This window comes from Miscanthus floridulus, chromosome 2, assembly GCF_019320115.1.
Source record: "Miscanthus floridulus cultivar M001 chromosome 2, ASM1932011v1, whole genome shotgun sequence".
Classification (NCBI taxonomy): Eukaryota; Viridiplantae; Streptophyta; class Magnoliopsida; order Poales; family Poaceae; genus Miscanthus; species Miscanthus floridulus.
The window spans coordinates 38,034,002-38,059,554 of NC_089581.1; the positions used below are offsets into that span (position 1 = coordinate 38,034,002).

The 25,553-nt window shown below is 46.8% G+C and overlaps 2 protein-coding genes and 1 pseudogene across 5 annotated transcripts; 1 reads left to right on the forward strand and 2 right to left on the reverse strand.

Moving 5' to 3' along the window:
• Window positions 1-215: 215 nt before the first annotated feature.
• On the reverse strand, window positions 216-11,595 carry LOC136522056 (chlorophyll(ide) b reductase NOL, chloroplastic-like). 4 transcript variants are annotated; one of them, XM_066515855.1, is made up of 17 exons: window positions 11,132-11,595; window positions 10,679-10,747; window positions 10,180-10,274; window positions 9,955-10,041; window positions 9,522-9,589; window positions 9,375-9,423; window positions 9,191-9,276; window positions 8,750-8,807; window positions 8,231-8,281; window positions 7,702-7,752; window positions 7,577-7,618; window positions 6,641-6,751; window positions 5,434-6,534; window positions 4,938-5,107; window positions 4,763-4,806; window positions 1,386-1,489; window positions 216-378 (listed from the first exon to the last, which is right to left on the reverse strand). In XM_066515855.1, exons 1-13 carry the CDS (start codon window positions 11,373-11,375, stop codon window positions 6,487-6,489), a joined length of 1,059 nt encoding a protein of 352 aa, XP_066371952.1. In that variant the 5' UTR covers window positions 11,376-11,595; the 3' UTR covers window positions 216-378; window positions 1,386-1,489; window positions 4,763-4,806; window positions 4,938-5,107; window positions 5,434-6,486. The 4 variants fall into 4 exon arrangements, with proteins under 4 accessions (XP_066371952.1, XP_066371943.1, XP_066371951.1 ...); XM_066515854.1 differs by lacking the exons at window positions 216-378; window positions 1,386-1,489 and having other exon boundaries at window positions 4,071-4,806; window positions 5,434-5,667; window positions 5,901-6,534; XM_066515846.1 differs by lacking the exons at window positions 216-378; window positions 1,386-1,489 and having other exon boundaries at window positions 4,069-4,806.
• Window positions 11,596-16,826: 5,231 nt separating this feature from the next.
• On the reverse strand, window positions 16,827-20,023 carry LOC136538501 (wall-associated receptor kinase 17-like; annotated as a pseudogene).
• A 3,966-nt stretch (window positions 20,024-23,989) lies between these two features.
• On the forward strand, window positions 23,990-24,796 carry LOC136536367 (uncharacterized). The gene has a single exon (XM_066528689.1). The coding sequence runs from the start codon at window positions 23,990-23,992 to the stop codon at window positions 24,794-24,796; it is 807 nt and encodes a 268-aa protein (XP_066384786.1).
• Window positions 24,797-25,553: the final 757 nt, after the last annotated feature.

The following is a 25,553-nucleotide window of genomic DNA, read 5'->3' on the forward strand; positions in this document are numbered from 1 at the left end:
TTCTATCAGGATCATAAATGAGAGAATAAAGCTTACATCATTCTTAACTATTTCTTACATCACTTTAACACAACATCAGAGTATGATATTTATTAGTATAACAGCGGAATGTAATCATATTATCAGAGTTTATGAACAATTTAATTGAACAACGAAATATAAACATGTTATCAAAATTACAGCGAAAATAAATATCTATTCATGGCATGATGAAACATTGTTATATAAACTATGACAACAGATTATAAAACTTTCCTTTATAAAAATATTTAGCGAGAGTTATAAATAAAAACTATGATCGCGGCGTAAAGGAAATCCTCTCTGAGCTCAACAGGAGGAATCCACATACAAGAGTCAGCTCTAGCATCCACCTGTCACCTGCAACAGGGGGAAATAAACCCTGAGTATTCAATTGTACTCAGCAAGACTTACCCGACAGGAGGAAACAAAAGACTCCAAGGATATGCAAGGCTATCTGGCTAGTAGGTTTATTGCATCTGCAGGAGCATTACTAAAGGTGCGTCATTATATTCGATTTTTATTAGCAGTGTGTTAGTTCATTAACTAACCATTCTATGTAAGCACCTATACTACTTTCAAGCAGGTGGTAAGCAATCATATTTCCTTTTTTCATTCCATCTTTTATCTTTTAGTTCTTACTATAGTGCTAGACACAAAATAAGCCATACCGGATTGCCCGGCGATTCGCGAGTCAATGCCCCCAGCTGAGTACACCGAAAACACATGCCCCGCTTGTACCTAAGGCACAAGCAGGACCAACCTATCACCCTCCTGTCTTGGGTGTCTAGGTCCCCGTCCAAACTGGGACTCCAAGCCCCCGCCCATCAGTCCTGGACTCAGTGCGGTGCAAGGACCTCCTAACCAAAAAACCACCAAGACAGTCAGTCCGAAAAGAGCCGGATCCACGACAAGAGAGCAATAAGTCTTCCAAGCGCCCATACCCAAGTATATGCTCGGGATAATAAGTCTGTGACTTGCCTCGAGTCTTATGTAACAGCCGGTCCTTAACCGACACAGACAGGGAAAGCAGTGTAACCAAGCTATGCCCTGCATCCATGGCGACACAACCTCTTACACCCACCAATACCCAAACCATATCCCTGCCCGATCACCATTTTTCCTTTCTATCTCTCGCAAGTGACAGGCAATCATTCGACTTCTACTGGAGTCCTATAACATAGCATTCTACACGATCCTGTCATACTAGTAAGACTCATAGAATAAAGATATATATATATATATATATATATATATATATATATATATATATATATATGCAAGTGGGTTTCATTCGACTCCTTAAAACTTAATGCATAAATATAATTTAAACTGTAGAAAAGTAGGGGTTATGCATCGGGGCTTGCCTGGGTAAAATATAACCAAAAGTTAGCATTCCATCATGGCGACACGATCTCTAAAAGCACCCTTCTCCAGCAACTCCCGATGACTCCGTGATCCATCGACCTCCCTATTATGATATGCAATGCAAGAAGTAATTAATCAACTGCAATCGTGACCTGTAGAAATATGATTTACGCCTCTCAAATTAACAGGCTAGTTTTAACGACGACCGTACTTATGATACATATACACGTTGTCGGATAAGGCGTTATTTCCCAACAATTATTTTAGTTATATAAACCAAGGTTGTTTCTTTATTTTATTCTATCAATTTAATCCTTGTTCGAAATAGAGCATCATTAGCTACCTAGCAAACTAATTATTCTGGAGCCACAAAAATTATAATGGGTACCTAATATTGCTAGGAGGCTACTGTAAAAATTTCAGATTCAACACTATTACCCATTTATCACAATAATTCCTACAAGTTTATATTTTTACAATATTAAGTACCTTAAATTAATTATATAGCTTCCAAGAATATTATCAAACTATGTTAACAAAATACACTATTGGATGGATCATGATTTTAGAAACTCAACAAAACTGGTTTTATAATTTTTGGACAACTACACAAATTTATATTGATTTTATAAATTTATTCCCGAAACTAATTTTAGTAATCGCCTTAGAAAACACAAGGGGCCAGCGGTGGACGCGGCCCAACGAGGCCCACGACGGACGAGCTGGTTCGGCCCGCAGGCGCACAACACACGCGGCCCAGCGGTGCGGTAACGACACGGTGGCCCAGGCGGGAGCAGCACACGGCCGGCCCAGGCGTAGGCCACAGGTTGGCCCAGCGGGGCAGGCGACGGCCCAACGCGGGGCGAACGGCCTAGGCGTGGCGCGGCGAGTAGGCCGGCCCACACAGCCAGGACCAGACAGCGACAGCAGAGCCAAATTGGACCGAGGCCCTCATACTTTACTTAAATCAACCCGCAGGACATTGGCACTATTCTGGTGAGTCACATATTTCGCAGTAAGGACCCTGTATAAAATTTCTGCTTGGATTCATACCCATCTCACCTTCCTCAAAAGCAGAGCACATACGGGGAACACCAGCTGGTGGCGGGAAAGGCATGACGGGGCCGTGGAAAGCACGGCGGCGGAGGAGGGGGGCAGCGGTAGCTGGCGAGACCAGCTCCCTGGTTCCAGACGGACATGGCGCGAAGGCGAGGTGGCTCCAGCGCGGATGGCGACGGGATGGCGGCATGAGCAGCAGCGACCGTGGAGGCAAGCACCTGCGGCTGGCCGGCAGCCCGACGGGGAAACGGTAGCCAGCAGCACGAGGGCGCGTGACGCGGAGAGGGCGCTGCGGTGCGCGGTGACAGAGGTGAAGCGGCATGAGACTCGGCGCGGCTGGATGCGGTCCCTAGCGTGGTCGTCCGGGGTGGTGGCGTGGCCACGACGGCCACGCGCGACCATAGCAGGAGCGGCGCGGGAAGACACGCGACCGCGACGGGGCCTGCCTGGCGCAGACCGAGGCGAAGGAGGCGCCTGGGAGGGGCGGCACGTGCGCTAGCGCGGGGGGAGGGCCGGCACCGGGCAGACGTGGTGGGGTGCGGCGGCTCCAGCACGGGACCAAGGGAGTCCGTGTGCGCTCGCGATGGAAATAGGAGGGGCGCCGAGGAGCAACCGGCCCAGCCCGAGTTGCTCGGCATGGCAACAGAACAAGGAGGAGGGAGGCAGGGCTGAGGATGGAGGCTCAGGCGTTGCGGTTGCTGCGGCACGGAGAGGCATCGGAGAGGAAAAAGGGAGTGCACTGGGAGTAGGCCAAGGCAACAGGGCGCTGTCAATAGGGTGCTTGGCTCGACACAGAGGCAGTCCAGACAAGTGAGGATAGACTGAGACAAGCCGCAGCAGGTAGAGACAAGCTGAGCCAGGCAAGGCAAGCAAGGCAGGTCACAGAGGCAAAGGGACAAAGCGAGCAGCGGTTCGGCACAGGCAGACAAGACATGTAAGGCAGACAGAGATAGAAAAGGAAGGAAGAAAACAACGTGAGCGACCGGCCAACTTCATTAACGCCGGGATAGCGCGGCGTGCATCGGCAGCGCTGCAGACGGGACGATTGCGAGCAGCGGCCGACCATCTTTCTTAAAGGCAAAAGACAGCGGCAGCAAGGACGCCCGCACAAGGCGCCGGCACGCAGGACAACAGTGGCATGACAAGACGGTGAATAATTGACACGCAACGAGTACACTGTACGCTAGGAAAAACTAAATGAAGCTGTTGCGCTCTCTCTCGTTAGTTCGTGCTTATCAAAATAAACCCGTGAGTATATATATATATATATATATATATATATATATATATATATATATATATATATATATATATATATATATATATATATATATATCGTTCTATTCATTAATGGATTTTATTTTATTTATAAAAGTTGCTTTTCATGCTTAATCTAATAGAACAAACCATTCGCCATTTACTTGCTATAATCGTTATCGGACATTCATAAATATCTTTACGTACCGAGCAATTTAACTTGGACGTTTATTCAAGTCCACAAAACTGGGTCACCGGATTCACTTATCACATCTAATATATTTTAAATAAAAAATTTCGAGAAACTCGTTTCGAAAAAAAATTTAGGCCTAAATCGCGGTGCTAAACGAGCTCGTAACACCAGGGGTGTTACAGATGTGAGTTTGGAAGATCAAGTAGTGCCTAAGAAGGATACCTTTCGGTATCTGGGATCGATGCTATAGAGGGATAGAGATATTGATGCAGACGTTAGCCATAGAATCAAAGCAGGGTGGATCAAGTGGCGACAAGTTTCTGATAAGAGGGTACCACAAAAGCTAAAAGACAAGTTTTATAGAACGGCGATTAGACCGGCTATGTTGTATGGAGCAGAATGTTGGCCTACAAAGATTCAACATGTTCAACAACTGAGTGTTGCAGAAATACGTATGTTGCGATGAATTTGTGGTCCCACAAGAATGGACCGAGTTCAGAACGATGATATACGTGATTGCCTAGGGGTAGCACGAATTAAAGAAAAACTTGTCTAACATTGGTTGAAGTGGTTTTGCATGTCCAAAGGAGACCTCCAGAGGCACCAGTGCATTGTGGAGTTCTAAGCCAAGCTAATAATATGAGGAAAAGTAGAGGAAGACCAAAATTGACAGGGGGGAGACAATAAAAAGAGATTTGAAAGCTTGGGATATACATAAAGATCTACGTTTAAATAGGAGTGCTTGGAAAACAGCTATTGAAGTGTCTGAACCGTAACTTGGGGCTCTTGGTGGGTTTCAACTCTAGCCTAACCCAACTTGCTTGGGACTGAAAGGCTATGTTGTTGTTGTCGTAGTCATCCTCTTACCCCCATAGCTTCCATTGTCTTCTGCAGGGCAGCCGGTTTAGCTTCTACAGGTTGTAACAAATTGCATGACACAGCATCAGCTTTATAGAACAACAAAAGATTGAAGGGACGAAAAAGGGAGCCCGTCACCCCAAAAGATCAAATCAAGGTATGATCAAATGTCAAGAAGCCAAACCATGGGGTCCGCCTTGATATGCCACGGCTTTCACAAAGATCATATGGAGATCATCAGACCACCGCAAGAAACTCCTTGTTGGTTGCATTGCCCAGATAATGCGAGAAGACACCATGCTTGACATGTCAGGAACATCATTGCTTTGTTCTGGTTTATTGTTCACCATTGTTCTGAAAATCAATCTCACAATTTTTTTTAGAACTGGAGGTAACCCCATTTCCATTATCACTAACGGAAATACAGCATTCTTGAGACATTCCAGAATGAGAAAGAAAACAGGCATATTCAGTAAAGATAAAGGAAACCAAGCAGTTTGCCTTTTGTAATTAAAAAGACAGAACCCATCAATTTGTGTATATTATGAGTAAAAGTGTTTTTTTACCCGAGCCCCCACTGTTATCTGAGTAAAAGTGGACACTGAAAGATTTCCAAAAGGGAAAACTGAGATTAAACAGAAGCCAAATGCTGCGGAAGAGAAAAACATTAGTAATCATACCTATATATGTGATGAAGCGAAATGATTTTAGCCTTCTGTTCTTCCAGTGAGAACTTAGGAAGCAAAAGGAATTGAGGGTGTATCCTTTCTTCCAGGGAGAACTAGAAGGGTGAGGAATGATGTCCTGAACTAGAAAGCATATCACCCCCCCCTCTATATAGATCTCCCTGTAAGAGACTAGAGACGCTACAGTGCTACTCTCACTACACAGTGTCTTATCCATCATCACAGTGGCTGTTCATAGAAGGAAAGTTAGGCACGGAAGTACAGGCTTCTCAAAATGACAAGAAAACAAGAAGAGTGGTTGTCCCATGTTAATTACAGATATGTCATGATGTCATAGGTGCTCTTTCTATAGCACATGTAGCCTTTATGGGATTCATTAGTGGAAGTTCTTCATATTTATTAAAATCATGAGTGGATGTGATAACAAAGAAACATAACACTGCAAATGATAATTTTGGTACCGTGATTAATGCTGAGGTCGACTTATTAGGCAAGCAGCATGCTTGACATGTGAGTGAAGTTATAGCAAGCCTTTATGGGATTCATTAGTGGAAATTCTTCACATCAAGGTAGTTGTGCCTTATCTTGTTGTCCTGCTATCTGCATACTTTTCAAAAAAAAAAACAAGGAGAAGAAAGATAGTACATCAATCAAACAGTTAGGTCATAATTTTAACATTGCATCCACTTGCAAGTGGAGTAAGTAGGCAAAGGACTGCAGAGATTCTGGTAAGTAACCAGGTAGAGTATGTTCAATCTGGTGCATAGATGTATCATGATCTGCTCTAGAACAGGCATAATACAATTTCAGCCAATCTTGTCCAAGTATGGTTTGAAATTTGTACAGACATAGAATGCACAAGGATGATAAATTATCAGCAGTATTTATAATAAGGTAATCAAATTGCTACTACTGTACAGAAGAGTACATCACTGTGTTCTCATGGATGACATCTGTAATACATTCCATCTTCTGAGAAAAATAAGTGACGCTTATTGAAAAGAATTGTTCCTAATCTCTTCAGTTGGAAGCTGGCAGCACGGACAACTAATCCTCAGTAACATACTTGTTTCTTCGAGCACCAAAAGCAAGTCTCTGCAGGTGAAATCGTAGAGGGTGAATTACAGATGCAGGAGAATTGGTGTTGTCAGGATGTCAAAGAATAATTGAAGACAGCGCCCATGATCAGGAGAGTTCTTACAGAAAAAATTCTTGAGTAGGCTTTCAAGCCTGTGAGGAAGCGAATGTAGGTTGGCTTCATGGATTGATTGGTAGGGATTGCTCTGACGTTCGGAACGAGGTAGTCTGCAACCTATTATAACAGTGAGTGTGAGACATGAATAAGTATCTCAGGTCAGCGCAGTTTTCTACCAATCAGAAGCTTAAAAAAACTGTAGGTCTTACCTAAATTGAATAGCCAGAGAAATCTAGCGAAAAAATGAACCTACAGTTCATATATAGCATAAACTGCATAACCAGCCATGCATGTTATGCTCCATGAAACATTGTGAGGTACTTCAACTGAACTGAACTGTGGAAATCTGATTTTGAAAACTTACTCTCTCTGGTTTTATTTGATTCTTCATTAGACAGTCAATAGTCAATACAGTCTCCAAAACTCGTTTTGACTATTATTTTCCTTAGTATATGTTATAGAAAAATCAATAATTATAATGACATAGGATTGAGTGATCTGTTAACATATTTTTTTATGTGATAAAGGTAAGTAGTATTGTGTATGATAATGGTCAGAATTTTGCATCCCCAGTCCTCAATCGTCACATCGGAACTACTGGATGGCTATACACATGCCCACTACTTCCTTAGGGAAGAGGTCAACAGATATAAATGTATGCATGACTAAACTCACTATCACTAAGCACTAGCATGTTGGAACTTTTGTAATGTAAGCAAAGATAATGGTCTAGTTGATCCATTTAATAATGAACTGTCTAGGAGTCCTTAGGAAATCCATTTTCAAATAAGACGGTTGCACATTCCACACAGGCGCACAACAAAACAGATACAGGCATACATACAACAATTAATGAGCCATTGCTACTCTGGCCACATGGAAGCTGTAAAATAAGAGCCAACCACAATACACCAGAATACAATATAATGATAAAACTCTTACCACATCAGGAGGTTCAGCTAATATATTGATGAAAAATTTTGCCTGGCATCAGTAAGTTCATAATTCAGTAACCCTGAATTCTTTTAACTATGGCGAAAGGAAAATGAGTCGGGGCTGATCCTTACTTGTTTTGTAGTTGCACCAGACATAAGAAGATCTGTTGTGACCATGCCAGGCTGCACATGATATACATATAATTTGCATGATTGCTCCTTCAACATTATTTATAGATTACTGAGGCAGAATGCAAACTGATAGTCATGCATTTATGCATGGCCCAAAGCCTATAGAAAGTAGCTAGTTAAACTACTTTAGTGCGTTAACGCCTGTTAGACAGGTGATTAGGCCTTTATTGTGGCTAGGCCTATTGGCCCACGGTTGCTATGCTGCGCAGGCCATTGAAACCATGTGCGCCGAGGTAGATTGATAGGTGATTAGTGATAGGCAAGGATATTCGGTGATGGCTTACTTACAAACCAAACCCTCCACATCCTTGCCTATTTATGCATGTACCTTGCACTCTCAGAAGTCATAATCAATCTACTATCCACCGTGCCATGTCGCTTACAAAGTTAAAATGCTGTTCAGACTTCAGACTAATTTTTAGATGTCTAGAATATTTATGGCAAGAGAAGAAATGATGGGGTTACATACCGATAGGTTGTGCACCATCACATTATTCACTTCATTCATCTGCAATTCAGCCTGCAATTAAAATAAAATTATGTTTCTTATTAGCTACAGCTAACTATTGTTGTCAACAATGACAAAATAATATGGGGATTGATGTCTGGGGTGGGTGGGTGGTGTCTACTTAGGAAAACTCAACTCAACCTGCAGGGGGGGGGGGGGGGGGGGGGGGGGGGGGGGGGGGGGGGGGTTAAACTCTACTTGTTTAAGATTTTTTTTATAAAAAACTTCTGTGGTGTTCCAGCAACTAGTCATAGTCTATACCAACTGATTTCGATAAATCACAGATAATTCTGGACACTGAAAAATAATTGTTATGGATTTGCAGTGTAGTTTATAGTCTTCATGTCTCAAGGAAATCAACAGTTCTATGAGGCAATAATAAATCAAATGTTCATCATGACCATATACTCCTATGTAACTGGGAATTTCTAAAGAAAACCAAGAATTTGAGGTTGTTCCTCAAAAAGGGTTGTCTTTTACCTGAAGTGACTTCGTAAGATGCACAACACTTCGCTTTGTTGCACCATATGCAGCAAATCTGGTTATTATCAGCCAAAATTCAGATCATATATCTGAGAACAAAAACCTGGAGTTCTATAGCAGTATTTCACAGTAGTATTAGCCATAAAAATCTAATTTGTTTATCCTTGCTTGCTATCTGTCTCTGTTCACAACCAATTTCACTTATCCAAACTACTGATCCGCTCATATGTCTGTCAAAACAGTGTCAATTACAATACACACACATATGGAGAGGGATGGTAAGAGTTCTGATCCTACCAGCGTTTAAAATTAAGACGATATTATGCACTGCACAAAACTCCACAGCATTGTATAATTTGTGAATTCAAATGAAGATAAAATCATGTAGTAGTGTCCACATTACATTACACTAGATATTTGGAATTTGGAAACACATACCTTGGAGTTGGCCTTCCATCAGAACCAGCACCATCAAGGTTGAATATGTGACCACCTTGAGGTTGGTTCCTCATCATATTTATTGCCTAAGATGGCAAACATGCGATGTTTAGTAAATAATTGTTCATGATCATCATACTGGAAGTAAGAAAACTAATATTTAGCGTGATTAATAGTTTAATACCTCACGACAACATATCATCAGTCCAAGGGTGTTAGTGGTGATGATTTCCCTAGTAAATCAGAGAAAAGGGCCAATTAATCATTGATATTAACAGCACAAATGATAGAAGTGTATTTGCCAAGCTTCCTCAAATAGGACAAAACTTACATGAGAGCCTCGTCCGAGGTCTCCACAAGTGGTTTGTATGTATATGCATTTGATCCAGCATTGTTGATCTGCACCACAAAACAAAAATATAAAAAAAGACCATATTTGTACTGCTATTCAGAGTTTCAGACAAACCTAAACTGGTCCAAGAGGAGCCGAGTTTATTTTATCTTTTCCCCTTTTAAAAATGAAGTTAGAACAATCAAGGAGGAAACTTAAAGATGTGCCTAGGGCAGAGTATGCCACAAACAAGCCACAGTCATGTTTAATATCTCATGCACCTGATTAAGAAATGTTTCAAGTCTGGCAGAAATTATGCAGTAAACATCAGTATCATTTCATTGCAAGTGGTTCCATGTTTCTATACCAGAAAGAACAACTGTGAAGATTAATGCACATGCAGTTATTTGTGAGGGAAGAAATCTATGCATACCCATAAATCAATATGCTTAAGTTTGTCACGTGCAAACTCCACAAGTGCCTTTACATCCTTTCCGTCTCTAACATCACAGACAGTTCCCTGTGACAATAAAATAGCAACAAGTCACCAGTAAGAAGCAAAAGGTGCAACTCTATATCACATCCAAGAAGAAAACACAATTCATGAATAAACGAATTAATGAAAAAAATAAGAACCGAGAAGCTCAGCGGTAGGTACCCACACATGTTGCTCTCCATACTCCTTCTTCAAGTCACTGACCACAGATTCTACCTTGTGAGCTGTAGAGGATAGACTGCATGTCAAGGAAAAGACTAAACTGGTATCAATTGTAATTTATTTCATGCTGTCTTTTTCATCCTCTTTTTTTAGAAGTTTATTAATTACATTCAGTTAGTCATAATGACTTAAAATTATTCATTGCTTCTTTGACAGATCATTGATCTAAAAGAGCTAGCACCAACGTTGAGAACCTTTCGTGAAACAATACCAGAAAAGTGCAGGGAATGACAAATGGCAATAGATGGATCACATCCCACTCCCACAGAAAGTAATTATAAATCATTCTGTCATCAAAATGGAAAAGAGAGAGAAAAAAAAAGGAGGTGGGCTACTATGCAGAACAGTTTGCAAACTGTAAAAGCATGCTAGGCCATTAAATGTGCATTTCAGTGCATAACATGCTAATACTAATACCACTGAAAAGTTCCTTATATACCTGATCTCGAGCAGATTATAACATTATCACCAGCCTCCAGAAATTTCCTTGCCAACGCGTATCCTATACCTGCGGAAGAATACAGAAAACTGTTGAGTAGGATCGATGTTGAAGGTACAAATTGTTTGCTCATATGCGTGCCGTTTTCTTTGTTTGAAGCCAGTGTCTACAAAAGGAAGCAAATGTTGAAGGTACAAATTGTTTTCACTCAATCGATACAGAGTTCCAAGCTTAAGCTTCCATTGATTTGAGTGAAAAGATCGATACTGCAAGCATTCATTTTGATACCTCGGCCTCAGTAGTTATCGGTTTCTCTTCGAATTACACACATTGCGTCTCAAGTCTCAACACAGGCACGCAACAGAGATGTGGAGCCTTCCCCGCCTTTCATGCCAAACTCAATAAATAATGGGGCCTAAACGAAAACTCGCCAGCACCGGGCTGCTCGCTCACCTTTGGTGGAGCCGGTGATGAGGACATTGTAAGGCGGCACCATGGGGTCCCTCCGCCCCACGCCTCCACCACCTGAGAAAGCCTCCGCCCGAACCCGGGCAAATCCCCTCCCGCCTGTCGCCGCCAGGCCGCGCCGCTCCTGCCGGCCGCGGAACCGGGTTACAGCGGCGACGGATGGCCGGGACGGAGGCCACGCGGGGCCCCGCAGCGGGAGGTGGGCGGCGATGGTGGCGGTGGCAGCCATTGAGGCAGGGGTGCCGCCCGGTCCGGGAGAGGAAGGCTGGAAGGGAGAGTGGTGGCGCCCGTGCGCGCGGGCACGTGTGGCGCCGGCGGCTGTGAATGCGCGCAGGTCGCAGGTGTAGCGCTGTGCTCTGGAGCGCGGGTTTGGTTTGTATAGATAACGAGCCAGGGCCCACCGGCCAGTGACAGAGTTGAGGCTTCGATCCCAGACAACTTTTTTTCGCTGAGGCTCACGGTGATTTTAGTTTTCTAGAAATTGACACCATCCGATGCCGAAGAATGAAGAAAGGACGACGAAAATTCACACTATAGAATAATATAAAGGTCGTCGAGATTAAATGTACATTACTTGTCTTGTTTGGCTCTCCACGAAGAACCCAACAAAAGAGAGGCCATGCAACTTACATACAAACGGGAGAGAATAGTTGCACGGTGAACAAGTTGTGAAGGCATGGAATGAGATCGAGCAGGCTAGAGTTTGCCGTCCCGCGTTTAGATTGCGTGCGTGCTCCGAACACCACCTGTCGTCATTCGTGAAGATCCCTTTCTCGGTTAGCGTTGCGTGATCGCAAGTCAGTCGGCACAAGGTTTTTGCTAGCTCAAAGTCTCACTTCCACTCAATCCGCTGGTACGGCGGCGGCGTGCACTGACGTCCCGGGCTCTCGCTTCCTCGCCGTGGCTCTGTTCGCTTGCATGCTCAAGAAATTAAAGGATACTCCCAATCTTGGTTTTAGCGAGCGCCACAGGCGTCCGTCCGATCCGAACGCCGTGCGCCTCATTTTTTCTCGTGGCTGCGGTCTTCTCCCATCGCGCGCTCCGTTCTGCGCCGTTCGCTCGCTTGCTTCTCACTTCCGCCCATCGCGCGTCCACCTGCTCCTGTCCGTCACATGCCCCACCTGCACCGCTCGCTCCTCGCTCCTCTCTCCCGCCCATCACGCGCCCCACCCGCACCTCGCTCCTCGCTTCGGCCGAGCGCCGTGCCGCCCGTTCCCTCTTGTAGCATGCTCAACCCACCTGGCCGAGCCAAGGCCGGTGCTGCGGGGTGGTGGTGGTGGTAGCGCGCCGCCGCTCGCCGTCGGATCCCACATTCCCACCCCGGCGATTGGAATTGACCGGCCCCGGCCTTCCCCCTCTCCTATGTTGCAAATGTATGTTTTAAGCGTTTCAGATGTTTCAGAGATATGTTTGCAGCTGTTATATATGGACGTTGCAAAAGTAGATCGAGATGTTGTACATATTTTGCAAGTGTTTCAGAGGTATGTTACAAGCGTTTGTTAAAATGTTTCATTTATTTTAGACGTATGCTGCAGTAAGTGTTTTATCTGGATGTTGCATATGTTTCACACACATATTGCAAATGTTTTATATGGATGTTTTATATGTTTCACACACATGTTGCAAGTGTTTTATTTGGATGTTGCATGTGTTTCACACATATGTTGCAACAGCATGTTTCAAAAGTTTTATCTGTGCCAGTTGTATGTTGCATCTAAGTGTTTCATATTGCAAGTGTTTCACGGGGGCACGGTGATTGATGGGCGCACGGCTCAGGCCCGGGGGATGGGGCGCGCCGAGCAGGGGCCAGTTCCTAGGTCCCACCCACACGAAGAGAGATAAGGGGGTCAGGGGGAAGGAGTGGCGGGCACAGCAACGGGGTAGGGTGTGAATGCGAGGCGGGGGCGAGGCGGACAGTGGCGGGCTGTGTGGTCGTCCAGATGCTGGTGCAGCGTCAAGCGCAGGGTGCGCGTTTGAGTCGGACGGAGACAGACTGTGCGTGCGTGCGGGCGCTAGCGCCCTTGCTATTATCATTCCCCAGCGTACTCATTTTGCATGGCCACTTCAAATACACACACGTATTTCATACAAAATCGATGGCGAGGACGAGCTCGGGTCTCGGGTAATAGGAAGCAGCCAAGCAGGGAGAAGGGATCAGAGCATGCGCCATGCCTGCATGGGTTTTCGAACCTTTATTAGCCACTTCTCTTTCCCTCTGTTGTTTCCCTGCATCAAACATTCAAAACTATAGCAACGACCCAGCAGAGCACCGAGCAGTTTGTCGCTAATTCTTCTCCGGTTTGGTCACGCGGTGGTGGTGGACGCGACAGTGTAGTTGGCTCGGTGGAGGCGCCTCCGATTGGAGCTGTTCGTGGGAATTCTCCGTGCGGCGGCCATGGCGAGCAGTAGGAACAATGCACCTGGCGGCGGCAGGATCCAGCGTCCCAGAGCGGATTTACCCAGTTCAGGTGAGCCGTGGTCGGAAGAAGTTCGGACGGACGTGGTGGTATGATCGGCCAAGGTGCTGGTGGTCTGCACCCATGGGAACAGCGACGGCGGACTGAGAGCTGGCCATGGCGGCGGACAACAGCAGTTTTGGCGCATGGCGTGGCTCCGGCTCGGAGTTGTTTGCTATCGTGCGTAGGGGTGAGAACATGCTGGCGGAGATGGTGGGGCACACAGCTCGATAGTGGTACGGTGGTGCCAACGGTGGGGAACGGTGGTGGTGAGAGATGAGAGTAGATCGGTGGCTTCGAGCTTGGCGTCCAGGCACAGGCGAGTGAACTAGGCATAGGCAGCCCTCGTCCTAGGTCCCAGCCATCGTGAGTACTCCTATATGCATGCACACAAACTCGATTGCTCTTGCATGCGCTGTGAGCTCATTGATAAATGATCCATGCATGTACGTATAGTCGCACATAGGGCACTGGTCTCCTGGCAGTGTCTACGGACGTGAGGGCGTGAGGCAGCTGCGGGCGCCACCGTGCGGACCCGAAGCGACTGGGTCGTGCGAGGTAGCCACGTGGCGTAGGGCGTGTGTCGCTGTCTATCAGCGTGTCCATGCCCAACCAGGCAGCTAGGTTGAGGAAGAAACGTGTCTCGACAGAGGAATTCACGGCAACAGCAACCACCGTGATAGAATGCTATTTGAAGGTAACATTTCGTTCTTTTGGTGGTATTTTACGTGACGGATGTCTTTTGATGGTATTTTTCGAATGTCGTGGTCTTTGGAAGCTATGAAACCAATTTTTTTCTAATTATAAATGATGTATTTCTGGTGTATTCTAATTATTAATTGTTGTACATCTGTATTATTATTATAAATGATAAATAATGTATTTCGGGCATATTCTAATTATTAGTTGTTGCATCGATTAATTTATTTTGATGGTCGGTTGCAAGCTTTGGGCTGTAAGCTTTGGGCTTTGGTCTGAATTGTGTGGGCCAAAAATTATATGGGCTAAAAAATTGCTTGGGCTGCAACCATAAAAAGCCAGCAACAGCCCACCAAATCTTTGTGTCCCATGAGCTACGTGGCCTTTAGCAGGCCAAATCTTATTTTGTGACGTTTTTTTCCCTGCCATGTCAGCTGCCACGTGGCAAGGCCGAGGATTTTGTGATAATAAAGCAATGTCATATACTTATGACAATAAATATATAAACGTTACATAATAAATTTGTGACGGTGGTTTTTTGACGTTTGGATTTTCGTCAACCCATTGTCATAAATCTTAAATTGTGGCGTAAATTCCACATGTTATAACGTAATAGAACGTCAAAAAGCCACACATTTCTCGTAGTATGAAAAGCGCTCGGCGGTGGTAAGCTCCATGCCAAAGGTGAAGAGGTCGTGGTCTTCATACCCATTCTTGGAGCTCATCTCAGCTAGGAGATTAGAGGGATGCTGATGGTGATATCACTAGAGTGTATTCATGATATCACTAGAGTTTACCTCCTTTGCGCGACAACTGACTGTGTGGGCTTTACAACGCAGGTGCAGACATATCATTTACGTACATGCTAATTGCTGTGGGTCATTACAACTATGAGGTGAAATGCATACTTGCTAATTACTGTCCATTTCGTGGCTCAGAACTCATGAGTGTGAACTTTTTTTCGAAAGACGGCTAAAGATTTTGCGAGATTTTTATTAGACGAGAGAAAAAAGTTAAGTGCTCAGCGGCATTCGTGCTTGTCATTGGTGCTGATACGACAAGAGATGGCATGCCCCTATTGTAAAAATATTTTGCTACTGCAACCTGGATTGTTCTGTTTCTGCTTCGTGAGCTGATATGCCAAAAATAAATGGAAAAAATACGGATAAAAATCAGATATGGATTTTGGGGCTGATTTGTATTCCGAGGATTCAGCTATTCAGTCCAATGGGTCACCAACAATACGTATCTGCTAATTTAGTGGGCAATATTGAGCTGACAGCGGATCTTGGTTAAACACCACGGTAAACAAAAATCACATTGAAGTTTATAATTAAGGATCTCTGTCAAAGTTAAATAGAACCTGCGGCATTGCCTATATTTTATTATACTGGGTAGTGCTCCTGATAATGATCTTTTTTGGTCCATTGGCTATTGTAGGATATTATTTTGTCATTAATCTTGTAGCAAAAAGCAGCAGCAGCCTTTTTTGTTCAGAGCAAGTTGAAGTAGGCATCATTAGTCTGACCAATGTCAAAATTACGATAAATTTCCTTTTTTTTTATTCCTGCAGCTCTGTGACTCCTTTTCAATGGGTCAAGCTGGATAGTGTCAAAATTGCAAATGAAAGGCTTCAGGACAACTCTTATTGGGCTTGCTTTAGTGCTTGCTGATCATTTATACACATGCCGGGAGATTTTAGCATTTATCAAGCTAATCTTTTATGGCCTATCTGTGCTACATCTATTATAGGATGGCACAGACACTGGTTACGTGGTCATGCAGAGTCTTTCTGTTACTAATCTTTAGGCTGCTTTGCTCTCTTGCATTTATGTCGTCGTTTGAATGAGAATATGACGTGAGCATAATCTTTAATTCGAGCGGTTGCATGTTGTATGTTGCGCCGCCCAGAGTAGGAACGGTAGGATATGGTTGCACGTTGAATTCGAGCGTGGCACGAATTCAACCAAATTTTAGTTTGTTGGAAAATGATTTTGTTTCGAAGACTTCTCGTTATGGCATTGACTAGGGTCAATAGCGTGACAAGAGGTTTTATTGTGTTTTGGTTGTTTTGGTGTGTATGTACCAAATATTGTCGTAGCGTTAGTATGGACAATATACTAGTACTATAGAATGGTTGATTAGTAGATTAAGAGATAAGCATATATAGATCTCTTGATTTCTTTGTTCGCCCTGTTTGCTTGAGCTTATTCAGAACTACTTTTTCAGTCATGGAACATTGTTTTTCTCTCACAACATTTCAGCATAAGCATTAGCATAAACTAAATTTCAGCATCAGCGAACAGGGTGAACTCTTTTGATACAATAGAGATATAACTTAGCTGAATTGCTATCGTCTTTTGAACTACAAGTGGACACAATCGTCTTTTGAACTACAAGTGGACACAAAAAATACAGTACCACATAAATGACTTTTAGAGGTGTCTTGTTTTTTTAGATGCGGCTCCATCAAGAACCACATCTAGAAATGCCAAGGGGCACTAAGTTTTAATCAATCTCTAGATGCTGGCTATGCTATGATTCCAATTGCCTCTATAAATCCAATTTCTAAAAGCAGGTGACCGCCTGCCTTTGCAAAACACATATTTCTAGAGGCACTTGGCTAGAGGATCGCCTCTAGAAATCAGTTTAGACCGTGACTGAAAATGGATTTTCTAACATTGATAGCTGAACAAAAAAATTGGGCAAATAATTCACAAAAAAGGACTTGTATAGCAATATTCCATTAACCAGGTTGGAAGCTAAGCACAAGACGTAGAGATTATTAAGATTGAATTGACAATTGAGAAGGTAGAATCAGCTAAAACCTTCTTTTTGTGATAGTTATTGAGTTAGGATGAGAGACCGTTGGATGGAAGTAGAATGATCTCTTGGCTTTCATCTCCAGGAATGCCATCATCGCCAAGGCAAAAATTCGATGGTGCATCAATGCTCATCTCTTCATGGCACCATGACTCGTGAAGCAAAGACTCGCTCTTCATGATAAAATGTTGTTTCATCAACCTTCTCAGTGCTTCAAGTTCAATTGCAACCTCTATCATCCTTGGTCTTTCTTCACCTTTCAACCTTAAGCATCGTAACGCCAACTTTGCTACCGTTTCAATATGTTGCATTCCAGCCTCTTCTGCTACTGTAGGATCAACAATCTCCAACAACTTATTTTGATGGAATAACATACTAAATTGCAGGGCTAGGCTTCTCACGTCATCCGTCATACCATCCATAATAGGTTTCTTCCTTGTTAGTAGCTCGATGAGTACCACACCAAAACTGTACACATCACTCTTCTCAGTCAATTGGCTTGTCTGGAAGTACTCAGGGTCAAGGTACCCTAGTGTCCCTTGCACTAATGTTGTCACATGGGTCTGATTGTAGGGTATTGGCCTTGAGGCACCAAAATCAGACACCTTTGCGGTGAAATTCTCATCAAGAAGTATGTTTGATGACTTGACATCTCTGTGAATTATTGGCATCTTTGTAGCTAAATGCAAGTATGCAAGTGCCGATGCAGTTTCAACTGCAATGCTTAGACGGTTCTCCCATGACATTGGGGCTGATGTATTGTGTAGATGATGAAAAAGGGCCCCATTGGTAATGAATTCATAAACCAATAAAGGAACTTCAGTCTCAAGACAACATCCTAATAACTGGACCACATGTTTGTGGTTCACTTGTGAAAGAATGATCAACTCATTGACGAATTGTTCCATCTGGGTCTGATCAACTCGCTGTGCCTTCTTGATTGCCACAACCACTTGGTTGGATAGTATGCCTTTGTACACAGTCCCAAATCCCCCTCTGCCAATAATATTGTCATCACTGAAGTTACTGGTTGCTTTGTCAAGCTCACTAGAGGTGAATATATGCAGCGGTGCCCTCTCAGAAAACATCTGCTGCTTCAGCAACATGCCACCATTCTCCATAAAGTATCTCTGTCTTGTCTTTGCAAGTTTCCTCTTCTTAACAAGCCAATGGGTCCAGAAACCAAGAATAAAGAGAAGTACTAGCAGAGCTAGTCCTGTGACTGCAAGATAGGAGCAATAAAATTCAGAAGTTTCTTATGACTGAATAATCTTTCACTGGATGATGTATGGTTTCAAACACTTACCTCCGGCAATTGTTAGCGTGCCTACTCCATTGCATCCATTTCCCTCTTTGAAGCCATCGCCGCTCATCCCTGCGGGGCACCTGCAGTGGAAACCACCTATTGTGTTGACGCACTTATGTGTGCACGGATTTGTGGTGGTGCATTCATCAATATCTTGCCAACAGCGGACAGCCACGTGAAAAAGAAAACAGATATCAGACATGGATTCTGCTTGCCATCTAAAGTTGAAGAAACAAATTATTAAAAGCTACTTACAGGTACTACAGGGTTTTTTTTTTTTTTGAGAAGAACTACAGGCATCTATGTACAAGAGTTTATTTGGTACCTTGGCATCCACCACCAGGCCCTGGCAGGTATGGGTTCCCCTGAAATCCGTCGGAGCAATTGCAGCGGTAACCAATTCCATTTGGTGAGTTGTAGCAGTAGGTATTCTCCCGGCAGGCATACGATGTGGAGGACTGGTTTGCCTCTTAACAGCTGCCACCATCTATAGACCACAGACCACTCAAGCACAACAGGTCGGTATTGAGGCTTGTTATCCAAGTCAAGACTTGAAAACACATACGAGTTCTGCTCCACGATGAAGGCCTCGCCGCATGGTGGAGTGCTGTTGTACTTGTTGGATATAATACTGAATTCTAGCTCCATCTTCTTTAGCCCTTTCGGCACCGGAGCTTGGCAGCAAGCCACACCAGAGCATGAACCATTAACGATATTATCTTTGGTAGAGCAAAAGGAAGCGCAACCACCGCTATACCCGCTACTGCCATTCAACAGCATGGCCACCACGTTACAACCCAGAGCTGTGAACTTGTTTCTTGTATCTGAGTATGTGAAGATGGTACCCTCAAGGTTAAAGCTAGAGTTCCCCTTGCACTCCTGAGAACTGGCACTAGCTGCTATGGTCACAAAACCATCCAGCAATGAGATGTCAAGAATCCCAAACACACTGTTTCCAATGGGCAGCGACGGACCGCCGGGTCCAGACAAGGCAGCAGATCCACGGGAGCCACATGATATCTGGAAGCCTTGGGACGGGAAGGGGCTCCCGCCATCGCCAGCAATACCAAAAGGATAAGGAATGGACATATTGGCGCACCAAGTTCTGGATGCGTTTGGTTCCATAGGATGAACAAAGGATGAAAAGAAGCATGCGAGGAGGAGCGGTTGCAGGAGAAAAGCCGGGAGAAGCATTCCCTTCCGTGTTCTTTGGTGTAAGACAAGATCAGAGAATAGGCTAGCTATGGGGAGAATATGGCAACTACTGTATTTATCAACTAGTAAGTCTGAAAGACAAGAATCATGGAATAAGTCTGATGACCTGATCCCCCTAATACTGGTGCAATACTTACTTGCTGACTTGCTGCTATGTGCTTGGTACCTCTGGAAACATAGACATGGCGTCTTCAGAAACCTGCCAGCATGGCTCCCCTGTCTGCCGCTATTTTTGATTTGCAACTGCAAGGACGAAGTTGGAAGCCAGACTTTGGGGTTGTTGGTTGCCGCGAGCAGCACTTACACTGGCGGAGGCTTGGTGTCTTTCTTTTGTTTCAATCAATTATGTGATCTCTCTCGGAGGTCGGAGCTTGTGTTGCTTTTGTTTTGTAACAAACTGCTGAAACTCTGGTCTTCCTGACACAATTATTGGTCTCAGTTCTGGATTGCCGTTTGGACGAGTTTGTCGATCAAGAGGTGGAAAAGACGAGAAAGTAAAGGACAAGCACATAAAATAGTAGTATAATAAGTTCAAATGAGTGACCAAAGTGTGATATTTTTGGCCAAGTGGCAAAAAGAGACGATTGTGTCCCCGTTCGCTTCTCTTATAATCCGTCTTTTTCAGCTTGTTTTTTTTAGCCGGAATAGCATTTTTCTCTGACAACAAATTAGTCGGAACAGTATTTCGATTTGTTTTTTCAGCGAAACCAACGGTACCACAAATAAAGAATGAATGCAAGTTACTTTTTTCAGTCTTCATGCGTGTCCGTTCTGTTTTTTTTCCTTGTGCTACGCCGCTACGGTTAAGCCTGCGATTCATTCCCTTCTCTCTTTCTCCGTCGCACAGAAGGCGACCAAGGAACGCGGAACAGGTAGATATTCTTCTGATCTTTTCCGAAGAAACAAGCGGCGTCGACTCGCTTTCTCTAAAAACGTCGCAAAAAAAAAGACTAGCTTTCTCTGGCGACTGAGAAGCTTCTTGCCGAGTGATCCAACATGTGGTTCCACACATTCCACCACTTCTCCGTTAATTTCCAATACTGATCGTGAAACACCATAAGCAAGCAACAAGATGAGTGCCTCTAATTTCTTCAAGGGTATGTCTACCCAACAACCATATATTTTATACAGTTTCAACACATGAATTTTTTTACACCATAGGATTAAGATCCAACAGCCTCCACCATTCTTCTACCTTCAGCCTCCACAGATCACACATCACAGATCACAGATCACAATTTTTTTCTATGGAAGGACAAAAAGACAGAGTCAGTGACACGTGGGGCCCACGGGGTGAGGTGGCGCCTCCCCACTAGTTCGTGCGACGTGGCCTGGGGCACGGCATTGAATGCCATCGCAAACGCGTTGGTCGTCGTCGTCCTCATTCCCATCCGCTCGGTCAACGAAGCGAGAAAGAGAAAGAGCGAGAGAGAGGAGGAAAGAGAGAGGGAAGGGAAAGAGAGAGAAAATTCATGTGTGTTTTTTTTGCTAAAATACATGTGTGTTGTATAACATTTCTGTTTTTTCAAAGGTTTTGCGTGGACAGACCAAGCGGCTAAGATGGGTTATATGTGGAGGATTGGTGATGGTAGGAAAATGCACTTCTGGAAAGATAATTAGTTGGGTTCGGATTCCCACCTAGAAACTGCTCTCGCCCCCGCGTCGCCCGAGCGGACGGCACGGGCGGCAACCCCAAACCGCGCTGCCGCACCTCTGCCCCCTCCTCTCCCCCACCTCGCCGTCGCCGGAGTGCTCCGCCGGGAGGCCCGCGCGGGCCCAAGGAAGGCGGCGGCGGGGTTTCCCTTCCTTCTCCCCTGCCGGTTGCGGTCGCCGAGGAGGCCGCCAACTGTGGCAGCGTCGGCGTTGGTGGCCCTAGACGGCGGATCCGGTGTGTTGGCAGCCAGATCCGGTGTCCTAGGGCTGGATCCGTGAGGGGCTCGACCGGCGGCGGGCTGCACTCCGTGATGGACTGGATCCGGTTCTCTTTGGTCCAGATCTGTGTGGAGAGGAGGCGGCTACCGGTGGGAGCTGTTTCCGCGGCCGAGGAGCGCCGGCCATGGCGAGCGGGGATGGTGCGGGCCTACGCGCCCTGCGACAGCTGCTTCCGGGTGGTGGCCGACAGCGACGAGGTGATGGCGGCTCCCGGCGGCTGTGCGGCATGGATGTGTGGAGCCAGCGGAGGCTGCTGGAGGGCACCAGCATCGGCGATGGCAGGAACGCGCCCTACGGTAGGTGCCGAGGTGGATAGTGCTGCGGCGGTGGTGGTCAAGTGGTGGTTGGCAGCACTGGGGCAACGGTGGCCGAGCGGGCAGCATGGTACGCTGTGTGGTTGCGGAGGTCTTTAGACTGTCTCCAACAACGCAGGCAAAGTGTGACCCAACCACAAAATACGTCGTGCACAGTGCTTTACGTCCCAAAAACACGCTCAGGACGCAAACAAGGCAGCCATTTTGCGTAGCAGGCGAGTCGGAAGGCAAAAAAGCGTCGTCTCTTTCGACGACGCAAAACACAGCGAACGACGACGGGAAGGGAGGCTCGGGGGAGCCGTGGCCACCGGTGGTGCCCGCTATGCCGCTGGCGCCGTGTCGGAGGCACGGACCTCGGGCGCGCTCATGCTGGTGCACCGCGCACACGCAGCGGGGATCCGTCGGCGCTCGCGACCTGGTGGCGCGCCGCCACCCCAAAAGCGAAGGCACGCGAGAGAGAGATGCGCGCAGCGGGGGGAGGGGAGGCGGCTGCGCCCATCGCGGAGGCCTGGCCACGCTGGTGCGCCGGAGGCCGCCCGATGCGGCTGTAGATCTGGAGAGAGGGAGAGGGAGAGGAAGAGAGAGAGGCACCGCCAGACCGCCCGCGCCGTTGGTCGGGCTGGCCGGCGGGTGCGCTGCCGCCTCGTCCTATCCACCTGGATGCGCACCGTGTGGAGAGAGAGAGGCAAAGAGAGAGGAGGTCGAGAGGAGAGAGAGAGGGAGGAAGGAGGCGAAGGGGAAGGGGCCGCCGCCGTGCCACCCATGGTGGTGCGCCGTCGCCACGCCTGCTGCCGCCTGGGAAGACCGAGAGAGACCGGGCGGCTTCTTTTTTGTGAGGAGGAGGGGGTGGCTGGTAAGATTTTTTTTACCGAGTGAACTTGTGGCTGGGAGACTTTGAGGTCAGGGTATGTTGGAGAAGGAGAGATTTGGGCCCATGACCCTTTCACTATATGTGACCTATACTATTGAATGGGTATCGTGTTTAGGTTATTTCTGTTGGAGACAGTCTTAGGGGCGTTTTGTAGGGGTTGGCGGCTTTTGGTATGGCAGCGATTCACGAGGATCGGCACCACGGTGACTTGCTGGCCTGTTTGCCGTGGCAGCGACATCTAGATAGTGGCGGCTCCTATGGACCTACCACAGCGATTGGCGTCGATTTGCGACGAGCTACCTTTGTGGATTTTCTGTGACTGGAAACAGCGACGACGACGATCTTTGCTTAGGCGCGGCGACCTTTTGAGGTGAGGGGTTCTCGGGTGAAAGCATTGTTTGGCTTTGTGCCTATGCCAACAATGATGACGCATCAGCGCCATGTCCCTCTTTGGAGGCATTGTTGTGAGGCCCCTTATCTCTCTGAGGTTTTCTCCGGTTGAAAAGCTACTCCGCTAAAGGCGTCCGTGGACGTCTTTTCCTCCATGGAGGCAGCGCAATGGAGATTCTCCGTTGTGCCCGTGTTGTTTGTCCTTGCCGTAGGGGTGGTTGGTGGCGACCCGTAGGGGCCGACGACGGCTTGGCTGGAAGCGGTTTGCAAAGACCGGCGCGGAGGCACCTGCTCACGCTTGCCAGCGACCAGGATTGCTTCGGCAGCGATAGCCAGCTGAAGGCGTCTTCCTGTGGTCGTTGTTGTGGCGGTGCAACAACGGTAGCCCTGGGTTTATTTCACCTACAGTAGTTCTATGGTGGGTGTTGACTCTCTATGAGGGTGGTTGTTTTTTTTCTATAAAAAAATTGTTGTACTTTGCTTCTACTCTATTAATACATGCACAACAAATTTCTTGCCGGTGCCTTTTAAAAAAAATTAGTTGAGCTCGTCTAGCCTAGCCAGCCGAGGGACCTCTCTGGATTGTCTGCTTGTCGTACCGAGGCCCAACACTCTTCTAGGCTCATCAACAGCCATCCGGCAGATTGCTTGCAACTCCTAACTCTCTAGGAGGCGTACGTCCGAATTTTTTACTATTTGGCCCTATTTTTGAAAGTTTCTCTCAAATAGACCCCTGGCGGAAAGAATTCCGGAAATGGACCCTTGGCTCGGCGCCAGAGTGACTGGCGCCGAGCTCGGCGCCACGGTCACTGGCGCCGAGGTCTTGGGCATGGGGAAATGGCCTGTCAGGGGCTCGGCGCTAGAGTGACTGGCGCCGAGCTCGGCGCCGTAGATCTTGGCGCCGAGCTCGGCGCCAGTCACTCTGGCGCCGAGCCCCCTAAATATCTACCGGCCGCCGTTCTTCTTCTCCATCTCGCCCTAGCCGCCCCTAACCGCGTTGTCGCCACTCCCCCGCCGCGCCCGCGCCCATGCTCACCCACGCCACCACGCCACGCTGCGCCGCGCGCGCCTGCCCGCGCCCTCGCCTGCCCGCACCACGCCGCGCCGCGCCTACCCGTGCCACGGCCGAGCCCGCCCGCGCCGCTGCTGCTCCGCCTGCCCGCGCCGCTGCTGCTCCGGCGGCCGAGCCCGCACCGCGCCGCCGCCGCCGCTCCCTCGCCTGAGCCCGCACCGCGCCACCGTGCCCTCGCACTATTGCCCGTTGGTTGGCTACAGTGCCGAGCCGCCACGCCCTCCACCGCCGTCCTCGCCTTTGTCTCCACCGGCGGCCTCGGCCTCGCCCCGCCTTGCCCCCTCCACCGCCGGCCTCGCCCCGCCTTGCCGACGTCCACCGCCGCCCTCGCCTCGCCCCGCCTCCTACGCCTGTCGAGCCGGTCTCGCCGCGCCTTGCCGATGTCCACCGCCGCCCTCGCCTCGCCCTGCCTCCCACGCCCATCGAGCCGGTCTCGCCGCGCCTTGCTGACGTCCACCGCCGCCCTCGCCTCGCCCCGCCTCCCGCGCCCGTCGAGCCGGTCTCGCCACGTGGAGCGCCGGGCACCCCGCGACCGCCGCGCGCCACCTCTGTCATTGGCCGCACCACCGTAGGCCTAGATCTTCGCCTTGACCTACGCCCATCGTCCGTCGACCCGGAAAGGTAAAAAATATGAATATGCAATGTGCCTATTTAGTTGGTGTTTATTATTTACTAGTTATACTGTGATGACTTAGTTAGTTGATTTAGTGAGATATATATGTAGATAGATAGAAACATAGATACATTGGTAAATAGATATAGTTAGATAGCTACTTAGATATGTAGTTATATTTGTAGTTAACTACATATGATTTAGCTATTTAGTGAGTACACTATAAATATATACGTAGTTATTATCATGATTACTTAGTTTGTAGTTAGAAAGTACTTGTTAGGTACTATCTATCGTCTAATTTGGACTAAAGGACATGTGTTTCATTACGTTTTTGAAATAGATGGTCAACCTAGTGACCATATATCATGGAGGCACGGTTGAAAGCGATCGTTATAGATATGTTGAGTTTCTTGACATGCAAAGCGTGCCTGTGCTATTCAATAATAGGCCTTCATTTAGTGAGATGGTTGCAAGGGCTCGGGAGGAGCTGCATTGCTTTGGAGATGATGACATTGCAGTTGATGGTGTACTGCACCTAGGTTGTCCTCCGAACATCTTTAGGCGAATGATCTCAATTGGTTGTGCGGATCAGTGGGACAACTATGTGAGATCGGCTATGAAGAGCCAGCTGTAACATTTGGACATGGTTGTTTATCGGGTGTTAGTTGATCCAATCCCTCATGGGTTTACCCCAGCAATGGATCATCCGGCAC

Bases quoted from the DNA above. Each gene is read 5' to 3' on its own strand.
- LOC136522056 (XM_066515855.1), bottom strand. From the start codon at position 11,375: ATGGCTGCCACCGCCACCATCGCCGCCCACCTCCCGCTGCGGGGCCCC. The intron at 9,424-9,521 runs GTAAGTTTTGTC...CTGATTTACTAG, and splicing joins ACCTCGGACGAGGCTCTCAT to GGAAATCATCACCACTAACA. The intron at 7,753-8,230 runs GTATGTAACCCC...TATCATGTGCAG, and splicing joins TGATGGTGCACAACCTATCG to CCTGGCATGGTCACAACAGA.
- LOC136536367 (XM_066528689.1), top strand. From the start codon at position 23,990: ATGGCCTGTCAGGGGCTCGGCGCTAGAGTGACTGGCGCCGAGCTCGGC.